This window comes from Nerophis ophidion, linkage group LG10 (assembly GCF_033978795.1).
Source record: "Nerophis ophidion isolate RoL-2023_Sa linkage group LG10, RoL_Noph_v1.0, whole genome shotgun sequence".
NCBI lineage: Eukaryota > Metazoa > Chordata > Actinopteri > Syngnathiformes > Syngnathidae > Nerophis > Nerophis ophidion.
Genome location: NC_084620.1, coordinates 71,796,013 through 71,809,967, shown reverse-complemented (window position 1 = coordinate 71,809,967; position 13,955 = coordinate 71,796,013). Strand labels below are relative to the sequence as shown.

Below are 13,955 nucleotides of genomic sequence, written 5' to 3'. Positions count from 1 at the left end.
CTCATGTTGTGGTAGCAGCACCTCATGTTGTGGTAGCAGCACCTCATGTTGTGGTAGCAGCACCTCATGTTGTGGTAGCAGCACCTCATGTTGTGGTAGCAGCACCTCATGTTGTGGTAGCAGCACCTCATTTAGTGGTAGCAGCACCTCATGTTGTGGTAGCAGCACCTCATTTAGTGGTAGCAGCACCTCATGTTGTGGTAGCAGCACCTCATGTTGTGGTAGCAGCACCTCATGTTGTGGTAGCAGCACCTCATGTTGTGGTAGCAGCACCTCATGTTGTGGTAGCAGCACATCCATTGCTTATCAGCAGAGCAGTGCAGCTGTTAGATACCGTGCTCAGTTTTTGAAAGTTCTTAGTCTTTGAATAGCATTGTTGTAGTTTAGCCAGCTGGATACAAGTCCAAAGAAAACCACGGACAAACAAAGCGTGCTTTCAAACATTCAAGATGTATCCACAGCGTTGTCGACACCGCTTCCACCATTGACCAGCAAGGTTTTATTTTGACTTGCTAACCATTGTAGCGACCCCTGCAGGACGGCTGCACACCAGCACAGTTCAGCTACTTGCTTTTTGGACTTTATTATGTCAATAAAAAGTTGATATAACACGTTGTATTGTCTACAATGCTTCACTAAAATATGGACTTTTGTGGAGGCTGGAACCAATTATTCATATTTGACATGGTTATTCATATTGAACTTTGTATGACAGACTTTTTCTATTTTTTGAAGCCAGGTGGAAAAGCCACGATGTTGCTAGATGGAGGCTCCACTGGACTTTGACAGCTGGAGATACTAAACACTCTTTAAAAGCCACGATGTTGCTAGATGGAGGCTCCACTGGACTTTGACAGCTGGAGATACTAAACACTCTTTAAAAGCCACGATGTTGCTAGATGGAGGCTCCACTGGACTTTGACAGCTGGAGATACTAAACACTCTTTAAAAGCCACGATGTTGCTAGATGGAGGCTCCACTGGACTTTGACAGCTGGAGATACTAAACACTCTTTAAAAGCCACGATGTTGCTAGATGGAGGCTCCACTGGACTTTGACAGCTGGAGATACTAAATACTCTTTAAAAGCCAAGATGTTGCTAGATGGAGGCTCCACTGGACTTTGACAGCTGGAGATACTAAACACTCTTAGAGAGTTCCAACCCTTGCAGGATGTTCATCTTGGAGGAAGGACGCAGAGAACAGGACACAAAACCAAATGGTGACTTTATGGCTAGAAGCAAGACTAAAATAAATTGTGCTTGGAACGATGTTTTATTTTGAGGCCGAGTAGAGTGAAGATAATGACATCACTCCACCTGCTTGCACCACCTCTGGCTTTAACAGGTGTGTGAGGACTTAAGGAGGGACAAAGTGACCTCTTCATCAATCTTGTTCCAGGTTGGAGTCTTGTCTTCCACCTCATTGATCTTCTTCAAGGGAACTTCTTACACGTTGTGCTCCATGTCAAGTACAAACATGATGTCATCATCCCCAATCAGCCAATCAGCTTCCTTCCCACTCAGGGAACACCAGCAGGGATGGCAACTCACAAGATCTTTTAGCTTTTTTTATACAAATCCCGTTTCCGTATGAGCTGGGAAATTGTGTTAGATGTAAATATAAACGGATACAGTGCAATTGCAAGAAATGTAGGGATTTCAACATCTACGCTCCATAATATCATCAAAAGGTTCAGAGAATCTGGAGAAATAACTCCACGTAAGCGGCATGGCCGGAAACCAACATTGAACGACCGTGACCTTCCATCCCTCAGACGGCACCGTATCAAAAAAACACTTCAATCCCTAAAGGATATCACCACATGGGCTCCGGAACACTTCAGAAAACCACTGTCACTAAATACAGTTGGTCGCTACATCTGTAAGTGCAAGTTAAAGCTCTACTATGCAAAGCAAAAGCCATTTATCAACAACATCCAGAAACGCCGCCGGCTTCTCCGGGCCCGAGATCCTCTAAGATGGACTGATGCAAAGTGGAAAAGTGTTCTGTGGTCTGACGAGTCCACATTTCAAATTGTTTTTGGAAATATTCAACATATTGTCGTCCGGACCAAATAGGAAGCGAACCATCCAGACTGTTATCCACGCAAAGTGTAAAAGCCAGCATGTGTGATGGTATGGGGGTGCATTAGTGCCCAAGGCATGGGTAACTTACACATCTGTGAAGGCACCATTAATGCTGAAAGGTACATACAGGTTTTGGAACATATGATGCCATCTGAGCGCTGTCTTTTTAATGGACGCCCCTGCTTATTTCAGCAAGACGATGCCAAGCCACGTCTTACAACAGCATGGCTTCGTAAAAAAAGAGTGCGGGTATTTTCCTGGCCCGCCTGCAGTCCAGACCTGTCTCCCATGGAAAATGTGTGGTGCATTATGAAGCCTAAAATAGGACAGTGGAGACCCCGGACTGTTGAAGGACTGAAGCTCTACATAAAACAAGAATGGGAAAGAATTCCAATTTCAAAGCTTCAACAATTAGTTTCCTCAGTTCCCAAACGTTTATTGAGTGTTGTTAAAAGAAAAGGTGATGTAACACAGTGGTGAACATGCCCTTTCCCAACTACTTTGGCACGTGTTGCAGCCATGAAATTCTAAGTTAATTATTTTTTGCAAAAAAAAAATAATTCTTTATGAGTTTGAACATGAAATATGTTGTCTTTGTAGCATATTCAACTGAATATGGCTTGAAAAGGATTTGCAAATCATTGTATTCTGTTTATATTTACATCTAACACAATTTCCCAACTCATATGGAAACAGGGTTTGTAGTTCATGCTTGTTGTGTTTTTATAGTTATATTTTTTATATTTTGTAAGTTTGAGTGAAATTCTCCAATGTTTTCCTCGCCTTTCCAAGCTCTTGCTCCACATGTGACAGCCAGCTGACTGAGTGATGATGTACCTTCCTGGCCGTGTTGGAGCCATGATTCATGTCAATCCACCTGCTGCAACAGCTCTCCAAGGTGTGAAGACTCCTTTTAACTGCAGACTAATGAACACCTTTCCTCTGATGCAGGTGTTAGCTTTGGAAATGTGATCCCAGCACTTCCTCCCTCTGCTTGGTCTAAAAATGAAAGGTCCACCAGGCTGTTGAAGTGTCCACCCCCAGCCTGACCCCCCAGGGCGTCAGCAAGACAACAAATGGACCTTTCCAGGAGACATCCTGACACTCTGCAAGGACTGTGCACATTGCACATAAAAAGGTATGATATTGACACGTCCTCACTTGTCCACAGTCATCAGATTGTTTATTTGTGTTTCATATACAGTATGTCTTCAACAGCTGTAAGACACCATCTGCACTTGTATTATTATTATTATTGTTACAGTTATATAGGTGTCACTTGACCATTTGTGTCCGTCTAGTCCTCACGCGGATGGTGAGGAAGGCAATTTCCATTCCTTGCATGTCTTGCACGTGTGAAGTATCGACTATAAAGCTGACTTTGACTTAAGTCTTACTTCTTTTCATCATCATCATCAGCCGTTGTCAGTCCACTGCTGGACGAAAGCCTTAGCATGTTTCTACCATTTGGCATACTTTTCATGCTGGTTATTAGCCTACACCTTCCATGCTGGCTTGGTGCGGGTTGGAAGGGGTATTTTATATCTGAGATCCTTCTCCTAGACTAATTGCCTTACTGGGCTGTTGAACTTAGTCTGTCCTGTTTGTTGTCCACGCCCCATTTACCCAGGGACCCGCTCAGCTGTATGGCGCTGACCGCCCGCCAGTCACAAGAGAAGGTGCAAACGGTTCTTTGTGTGCATTTTATAGACGTTAGTTGGGCCTCACTAACCCCACACAGAACCTCCCATCTCACGCCTGGATGTAGTTTAACGTCATACCCAGGACACTTCTTTTAGTGTTTCTTAAAGTCAGAAAGTTGTTGGTTGTTAGCGGGACATACCTTTAGGTCTCTGTGGACGATGCCCATGTTGTGCAGATAGTTAACAGCATCCAGCACTTGTCGGATGAGCGTGCTGGCGTCTTTCTCCGTGTAGAAGCCTTTCTCAACGATTCGGTCAAAAAGCTCGCCGCCTGACACCCTGCAGATTGATGACAGCATACGTGCAAAAGATGAACAATGCAGCTATGCTAACACTCCTAAAAAACTTGCTACTGTAATGTATTTATGTATTGTATATCACTTCCTTATCCCAGAGGAACAGAATGGCAGAAAAGCAGCTGCAGACTCCTCCTGAAAGAATGTAGTTTTACATCAAGTGAGCCCAAATAGAGAAATAAAACACTCCCCTCAGACAGAAGTTTTATCACTTGCAAAGTCGTGAGCAACTAGTAAAGATTCCTAAAACAGCATTTGCATTTATCACATTTAATATTGAACAGGACTTTGTGCAAGTCCTTCAAGCAGCATTGCACTCCTGCTAGATACTGTGGTGGCTTTTTTCTTTTCACAAGTTTATTTTTATTTTTTTAAAATGTTTATTATTGTTACCATAGAGTAGTTAAATATATTTTGTGATTTTTGATGATTTCTGAGGGCGCCAAAGGAGCTTCTCTGTTTGCGTGTGTGTGTGTGTGTGTGTGTGTGTGTGTGTGTGTGTGTGTGTTGGCAGAGCAGCACATACAAGACAGTTTGGCTTTTTGTTGTTTTTTTGGTTTGTTTGTTTTTTTTTGTCCTGTCCAGCTACTCAGACAAGTCATATAGTTGATGTAGATAATCTATATCTGCTCTACACTTTTACTTTACACAATAAAAGTGAAGGATACTTCTCTTGTTGCCTTATTTGTATTTGACTTTATTAAATGTATTTATATTATCATTTGGTGCAGCCGGGCCGGAGCAGGAGGGGATAGAAAGAGGGGGGAAAAAGGGAGACGGAGGGGGAAATTATGGGGAGAAGAGGGGGATTAGACAGAGAAACAACAACAACAGCAAACACTTGAATGGATGCATTATTGTCATCTTTGAGGCAGATAAAAGTGAGCATGAAGTGACGACAACGCTGAATATTCACCTATGATGAAGACATGGCTGTGTTTAGTGGGACAGGCCAAAGTGAATAGTTAGTTTATAAAGGGTTCTGTGTGACCTGCTGGCAAATGTGTACAGTACCAGTACCAGTACCAGTACCAGAATCATTTGACGACAGAATTGATTCAGAATCAAATCGTTAGCTCCAATAATCTAATCATGAGCTGCCCAAAGATCCACAACCCTAAAATACATACATACATACTGTAAATAAATACATAGACATATACATATATATATATATATATATATATATATGTATATATATATATATGTGTGTGTGTGTGTGTGTGTGTGTGTGTGTGTGCATGCAGTGTGTGTTGTCAGAGTGTGAGATGAGATTAGTGCTTGTTAAACACTAACTAGTTTTTTTTTTCCATTAACTCCAAATCCTCTCTTCAAAGAAGACTTATTGGACTTCACAGGCAGTCATGGACTAAACACACACACACACACACACACACACACACACACACACACACACACACACACACACACACACACACACACACACACACACACACACACACACACACACACACACATCACACACACACACACACACACACACCCACACACACACACACACACATACACACAGTCCATCCATCCATTTACCTTTGCGGTCGCTGGTGTAAAATCAGCAAACTTAAGCAGAACAATATGAAAGTAAAATAAGTTGAGCATGAGTGAGAGGTTGTGGCTTTTAATGGAAGACAAACATTGTGCACTACAGAAATATCTTAAGTCAAGGTTGCTGACTGATGGGTTAATCTTTAAAAGCCTTAGAAAGAAAGTTACAGGACAGCAGAGAGAAGCGGAAGCAGACTTCTCCTTGGAAATACGAAAAGGACTCATAAGATCAGGTGGAAGTGCATCGACTATCTCTCTGGGAGACAGCAGACTAGAAGTGGACTAATTGACCTTGACATAAACTCACACCTGGTACACTGTGAAGGATAGCCTGATGGTTGCTAACTTCTTTATCAACTTCTTTTTAACCTCAATCTTGGAACTGAGTAAACCCTCCAACACGGCATTAACATCTTCTGCTGGGACTATGGACTGTGGGACTGTGGGACTATGGGACTATGGTCTCACAGGATGACTACAGCTCACTGGAATGTGTGAGTGAATGCAAGGTCAATACATTGATCTCGCATTGGGGACTTGACTGACTTGTACTAAAGAACTACAAAGAGGTTTTTGCAAGAGCAAAAAGTGACATAATTAGGCAGTCCTTAAAAGAATGCGGTGGAGAGAGAGCCGACGAGCCAACAGCAGGTTAGGACAGACAGCGGTCCTGCCCAAGATGGCGGCCAGGAGGCGGAGCATGCAGCGGAGCGGAGAGGCGGGGCACGCTTGGAGCGACACTGCAGCCATCAGAGTCAGGTGCGTAAACCACACACCTGCTCTCAATCCCTGCATCTGCTCCTACAGTTTAAAAGGGGAGAAGTAGGAGCGATCGTGGCAGAAGTAGGAGAACCAGGAGGAAGACCTAGAGAGCGACAACGACCAAAAGTGAGCCGAAGACAACAGCGAGGACGCAGCCGATCAAGGAGCGGGAGAGGAGCGAGCAGGAAAGAGCGGAGCAGCTGAAAAGTGATCCGACGGAAAGACAAGCTGTTATTGAAAAATAAAGCGAGTCAAACCTGCTCAGCGATGTCATTCCTCAATGATCCATGCAACCCACACCATGGCAGCAAGAAGCCGTTCACAAATGTCTATTCCATCCTCCTTCAAAACTGATTAAGAAACATTTTCTCTGACCTAACTTTGACCTGTCCTACTTGAACACACCAAGTTGATGCCAAACTTTGGTGTGGTGTTGCTTCCTTATTTGTCATTATTCCAAGCTAATTATCATAATCACCACCATCAGCTGGATGAAGAAAATACTGATATCATTTGATCTGACCCTTGACACCGACCCAATTAGGAACTGCCACTGAAAAAATAGCGGGACTTGGAATGCATTCCTCGTATTCAATTTGGGGAGCCACTCTTTGCTGGGACAAATGAAACAATACAAATGTGGCCCGCGGGCCCCACTTTGGGGACCCCAGATTTAAAGTATCAGGAGAGTGTAAACACAGGTTGCCTCTACATTGAAGTTATTATCATATACATGATATTTATGACACCTGAAGACTTACTAAGTAAATAGATGTGATCGAAATAGTATCAAGCTCACAGAGATACTCGAGACATTTTAAGAGGTGATGATTTAGAGGAGGAACCACAGATCCCTTCCTCATCAACAACGATGCTAATCAAGCATACTTTGTGAGAGACAACATGGATTACTTTGGAAACAATTAGGATCCGCAACATTATATTTTTGAGCCCGGACACAAAGAGGATGAGTAATAAGTTTTAGAAGGTGAGTGCTAAACGGATGTAGCTTTATTGCAACACTGTAGCATTAGCAGCATTGCTAGGTGCGCAACATACAAACTAACCATAATAAAACAAACACAATAATATTTCCACTCTCTATGGGATGCTGACCAAAGGGATGCTCACATAATTCTGTTTAGATGAAGAACTAATCAATCAATCACAAAAAGTTTGCCACAAGTAGCATCTTGTAGCGTCCATTTGGGATGTGAAAGTGTAGCTGGCTGTGGGTCCATGGCTACATGTGTCTACTGGCAGCTGACAGATGCATCAACTACAATCTACAATTGACTTTTAGCCAGTTTGACACCAAGCACAAGCAGCTAATAGTGTGTCAACAATAGCAGCCTAAGCTAGCATGAGCTCACTGCTAGCAATGCGTCGCTAAATGAGTTTGTCTGCGTTAGCGCTCATAATAACAATATCACTTCATTTCCAGGTCAGGACATGTAAATGGAGTATTGTTGCTGGATGTTTTTAGAGAGTGGAAGAGAGAGAGGACCTCCATCTGTTGACTCCATCTTTATTTACATTTTACAATGCATTAAAGAGCATTTGTGTTCTTGTCTTACATAAAGATTGTCAATGATCAACAGCACATCTCTTTACAATGTTTGAATGTTTCCAGTACGACTGCCCTAATAATGTGGTCAGAGTGCAGAAGTGTTACAACAGTGATGTCTTCCGATCCCGAATCTACGGAAATTGCTAAAGCAGAATATTCAAAATGAATATTTGTTGTATTCTGCCATGTTTAGACAACATTTTCACATACTTGGTGTAATGTAAACACAATTGGATATATTTTAAATAATGAAATATGATATTTTCAATAATGAAATATGATATTTTAAATAATGAAATATGATATTTTAAATAGTGAAATATGATCACAATACGAAGGTCCTGCAGTCCTGGGTTCAAATCCAGGCTCGGGATCTTTCTGTGTGGAGTTTGCATGTTCTCCCCGTGAATGCGTGGGTTCCCTCCGGGTACTCCGGCTTCCTCCCACTTCCAAAGACATGCACCTGGGGATAGGTTGATTGGCAACACTAAATGGTCCCTAGTGTGTGAATGTGAGTGTGAATGTTGTCTGTCTATCTGTGTTGGCCCTGCGATGAGGTGGCGACTTGTCCAGGGTGTACCCCGCCTTCCGCCTGATTGTAGCTGAGATAGACGCCAGCGCCCCCCGCGACCCCGAAAGGGAATAAGCGGTAGAAAATGGATGGGATGGATGGATGATATTTTAAATAATGAAATATGATATATTGACAGCCAACATGAAGTGCTGGAAGTACAGTCCATGCAACAACGTACATAGCAACAACATGCAACATGCAACATGCAACATGCAACAACGTACATAGCAACAACATGCAACATGCAACATGCAACATGCAACATGCAACAACGTACATAGCAACAACATGCAACATGCAACATGCAACATGCAACAACGTATATAGCAACAACATGCAACATGCAACATGCAACATGCAACAACGTACATAGCAACAACATGCAACATGCAACATGCAACATGCAACATGCAACAACGTACATAGCAACAACATGCAACATGCAACATGCAACATGCAACATGCAACATGCAACATGCAACAACGTACATAGCAAAGTCCAAACTTTCTGTCTGAGCTCCAACAACTTGCTTGCACTTTGGGGCTTTTTCTTGCAACAACACATCCATCATCCATCCTCCACATCCATCCTCCATCCTCCACCACCCATCCTCCACCATCCACCATCCATCCTCCACCATCCATCCTCCATCATCCATCCTCCACATCCATCCTCCATCCTCCACCATCCATCCTCCATCATCCATCCTCCACATCCATCCTCCATCCTCCACCATCCATCCTCCACCATCCATCCTCCACCATCCATCCTCCATCATCCATCCTCCACATCCATCCTCCATCCTCCACCATCCATCCTCCACCATCCACCATCCATCCTCCACCATCCATCCTCCACCATCCATCCTCCATCATCCATCCTCCATCATCCATCCTCCATCCCCCATCATCCATCCTCCATCATCCATCCTCCATCCTCCATCATCTATCCTCCATCCTCCATCCTCCATCCTCCATCATCCATCCTCCATCATCCATCCTCCATCCTCCATCATCCATCCTCCACCATCCATCCTCCATCCTCTATCCTCCATCATCCATCCTCCATCATCCATCCTCCATCATCCATCCTCCATTCCAATGTGGACCTTTCCTCTCATTGTGAAGTTGCGGTGCCATCAACAAGATCTCCCAATGACAAGGTGTCATAAAGGTGTGCTCTCAGGTGGCTAACTAGGCAGTAAAGAGCAGTCCTTGCTAAAGAGCCAAGCACCAGCGACACACCCCCTCCCCCCTCCACCCACCAAGACTGTGACAAGTGTGAGTACATGAAGTGTGCACTTGATATTATTGTGTGTCTGCAGTAATGAAGTGCACTGCAGTGATGAAGTGTGTACATGATATTATTGTGTGTCTGCAGTAATGAAGTGTGTACATGATATTATTGTGTGTCTGCAGTAATGAAGTGTGTACATGATATTATTGTGTGTCTGCAGTAATGAAGTGTGTACATGATATTATTGTGTGTCTGCAGTAATGAAGTGTGTACATGATATTATTGTGTCTGCAGTGATGAAGTGTGTACATGATATTATTGTGTGTCTGCAGTGATGAAGTGTGTACATGATATTATTGTGTGTCTGCAGTGATGAAGTGTGTACATGATATTATTGTGTGTCTGCAGTGATGAAGTGTGTACATGATATTATTGTGTGTCTGCAGTAATGAAGTGTGTACATGATATTATTGTGTGTCTGCAGTAATGAAGTGTGTACATGATATTATTGTGTGTCTGCAGTGATGAAGTGTGTACATGATATTATTGTGTATCTGCAGTAAAGAAGTGTGTACATGATATTATTGTGTGTCTGCAGTAATGAAGTGTGTACATGATATTATTGTGTGTCTGCAGTAATGAAGTGCACTGCAGTGATGAAGTGTGTACATGATATTATTGTGTGTCTGCAGTAATGAAGTGTGTACATGATATTATTGTGTGTCTGCAGTAATGAAGTGTGTACATGATATTATTGTGTGTCTGCAGTAATGAAGTGTGTACATGATATTATTGTGTGTCTGCAGTAATGAAGTGTGTACATGATATTATTGTGTCTGCAGTGATGAAGTGTGTACATGATATTATTGTGTGTCTGCAGTGATGAAGTGTGTACATGATATTATTGTGTGTCTGCAGTGATGAAGTGTGTACATGATATTATTGTGTGTCTGCAGTGATGAAGTGTGTACATGATATTATTGTGTGTCTGCAGTAATGAAGTGTGTACATGATATTATTGTGTGTCTGCAGTAATGAAGTGTGTACATGATATTATTGTGTGTCTGCAGTGATGAAGTGTGTACATGATATTATTGTGTATCTGCAGTAAAGAAGTGTGTACATGATATTATTGTGTGTCTGCAGTAATGAAGTGTGTACATGATATTATTGTGTGTCTGCAGTAATGAAGTGTACAAATTATATTATTGTGTGTCTGCAGTAATGAAGTGTGTACATGATATTATTGTGTGTCTGCAGTAATGAAGTGCACTGCAGTGATGAAGTGTGTACATGATATTATTGTGTGTCTGCAGTAATGAAGTGTGTACATGATATTATTGTGTGTCTGCAGTAATGAAGTGTGTACATGATATTATTGTGTGTCTGCAGTAATGAAGTGTGTACATGATATTATTGTGTGTCTGCAGTAATGAAGTGTGTACATGATATTATTGTGTCTGCAGTGATGAAGTGTGTACATGATATTATTGTGTGTCTGCAGTGATGAAGTGTGTACATGATATTATTGTGTGTCTGCAGTGATGAAGTGTGTACATGATATTATTGTGTGTCTGCAGTGATGAAGTGTGTACATGATATTATTGTGTGTCTGCAGTAATGAAGTGTGTACATGATATTATTGTGTGTCTGCAGTAATGAAGTGTGTACATGATATTATTGTGTGTCTGCAGTGATGAAGTGTGTACATGATATTATTGTGTATCTGCAGTAAAGAAGTGTGTACATGATATTATTGTGTGTCTGCAGTAATGAAGTGTGTACATGATATTATTGTGTGTCTGCAGTAATGAAGTGTACAAATTATATTATTGTGTGTCTGCAGTAATGAAGTGTGTACATGATATTATTGTGTGTCTGCAGTAATGAAGTGTGTACATGATATTATTGTGTGTCTGCAGTAATGAAGTGTGTACATGATATTATTGTGTGTCTGCAGTAATGAAGTGTGTACATGATATTATTGTGTGTCTGCAGTAATGAAGTGTGTACATGATATTATTGTGTATCTGCAGTAAAGAAGTGTGCACATGATATTGTGTATCTGCAGTAAAGAAGTGTGTACATGATATTGTGTGTCTGCAGTAAAGAAGTGTGTACATGATATTGTGTGTCTGCAGTAATGAAGTGCACTGGAGTGATGAAGTGTACAAATTATATTATTGTGTGTCTGCAGTAATGAAGTGCACTGCAGTGATGGAGTGTACAAATTATATTATTGTGTGTCTGCAGTATGGAAGTGTGCACATATTGTGTATCTGCAGTAAAGAAGTGTGTACATGATATTGTGTGTCTGCAGTAAAGAAGTGTGTACGTGATATTGTGTGTCTGCAGTAATGAAGTGCACTGCAGTGATGAAGTGTACAAATTATATTATTGTGTGTCTGCAGTATGGAAGTGTGCACATATTGTGTATCTGCAGTAAAGAAGTGTGTACATGATATTGTGTGTCTGCAGTAAAGAAGTGTGTACGTGATATTGTGTGTCTGCAGTAATGAAGTGCACTGCAGTGATGAAGTGTACAAATTATATTATTGTGTGTCTGCAGTATGGAAGTGTGCACATATTGTGTATCTGCAGTAAAGAAGTGTGTACATGATATTGTGTGTCTGCAGTAAAGAAGTGTGTACGTGATATTGTGTGTCTGCAGTAATGAAGTGCACTGCAGTGATGAAGTGTACAAATTATATTATTGTGTGTCTGCAGTAATGAAGTGTGTACATGATATTATTGTGTGTCTGCAGTAATGAAGTGTGTACATGATATTATTGTGTGTCTGCAGTAATGAAGTGTGTACATGATATTGTGTGTCTGCAGTAATGAAGTGTGTACATGATATTATTGTGTGTCTGCAGTAATGAAGTGTGTACATGATATTGTGTGCCTGCAGTAATGAAGTGTGTACATGATATTATTGTGTGTCTGCAGTAATGAAGTGTGTACATGATATTATTGTGTGTCTGCAGTAATGAAGTGTGTACATGATATTATTGTGTCTGCAGTGATGAAGTGTGTACATGATATTATTGTGTGTCTGCAGTGATGAAGTGTGTACATGATATTATTGTGTGTCTGCAGTGATGAAGTGTGTACATGATATTATTGTGTGTCTGCAGTGATGAAGTGTGTACATGATATTATTGTGTGTCTGCAGTGATGAAGTGTGTACATGATATTATTGTGTGTCTGCAGTAATGAAGTGTGTACATGATATTATTGTGTGTCTGCAGTGATGAAGTGTGCACATGATATTGTGTGTCTGCAGTAATGAAGTGTGTACATGATATCGTGTGTCTGCAGTAATGAAGTGTGTACATGATATTGTGTGTCTGCAGTAATAAAGTGTGTACATGATATTATTGTGTCTGCAGTGATGAAGTGTGTACATGATATTATTGTGTGTCTGCAGTGATGAAGTGTGTACATGATATTATTGTGTGTCTGCAGTAATGAAGTGTGTACATGATATTATTGTGTGTCTGCAGTAATGAAGTGTGTACATGATATTATTGTGTGTCTGCAGTGATGAAGTGTGTACATGATATTATTGTGTGTCTGCAGTCATGACGCACAAATATTGTTTGTTGGTTGAGACTGCAGAGAAGATTGTGTGTGTGCAAAGAATGTTGTTATTGTGACAAAGAATGTTGTTATTGTGACAAAGTGCTAGCATGTGAAATGAGAAGCACGTTAGCAAAGTCATTTTATTCTGACTTCATTTGCTTTGATAAATTGAATGCAGTGAAGTGGAAAGTCAGACTTCTTCCACAAACTTGTTGACTATTCCTTCTTCTTCAAGCTTTTGTTGCAAGATGGCTTCTGACACTCTGAACAACCAACTATTATGCAGTACTACCACTCATATGTCTTCAATACACTACAACACTACAATACGGTACACCAGTACAATGCAACAGTACAATACAGTACAACAGTACAATACAGTACAACAGTACAACAGTACAATACAGTACAATACAGTACAACAGTACAATACAGTACAACAGTACAACAGTACAATACAGTACAACAGTACAATACAGTACAATACAGTACAACAGTACAATACAGTACAACAGTACAATATAGTACAAAATGCTATTCAACAACACAGTTCTAAAATGTGGATGTTTGGTC

General features: G+C 41.2%; 1 protein-coding gene across 1 annotated transcript in view; it reads right to left on the bottom strand.

Annotated features, from left to right (window-relative positions):
* The window catches only part of LOC133561243 (calcium/calmodulin-dependent protein kinase type 1D-like), a 102,950-nt gene that overhangs the window by 41,697 nt on the left and 47,298 nt on the right, over window positions 1-13,955 (bottom strand). The window contains exon 4 of the mRNA XM_061914582.1: window positions 3,933-4,071. Coding sequence (XP_061770566.1) covers window positions 3,933-4,071 — 139 coding nt within the window. The remainder of the gene's footprint in view (window positions 1-3,932; window positions 4,072-13,955) is intronic.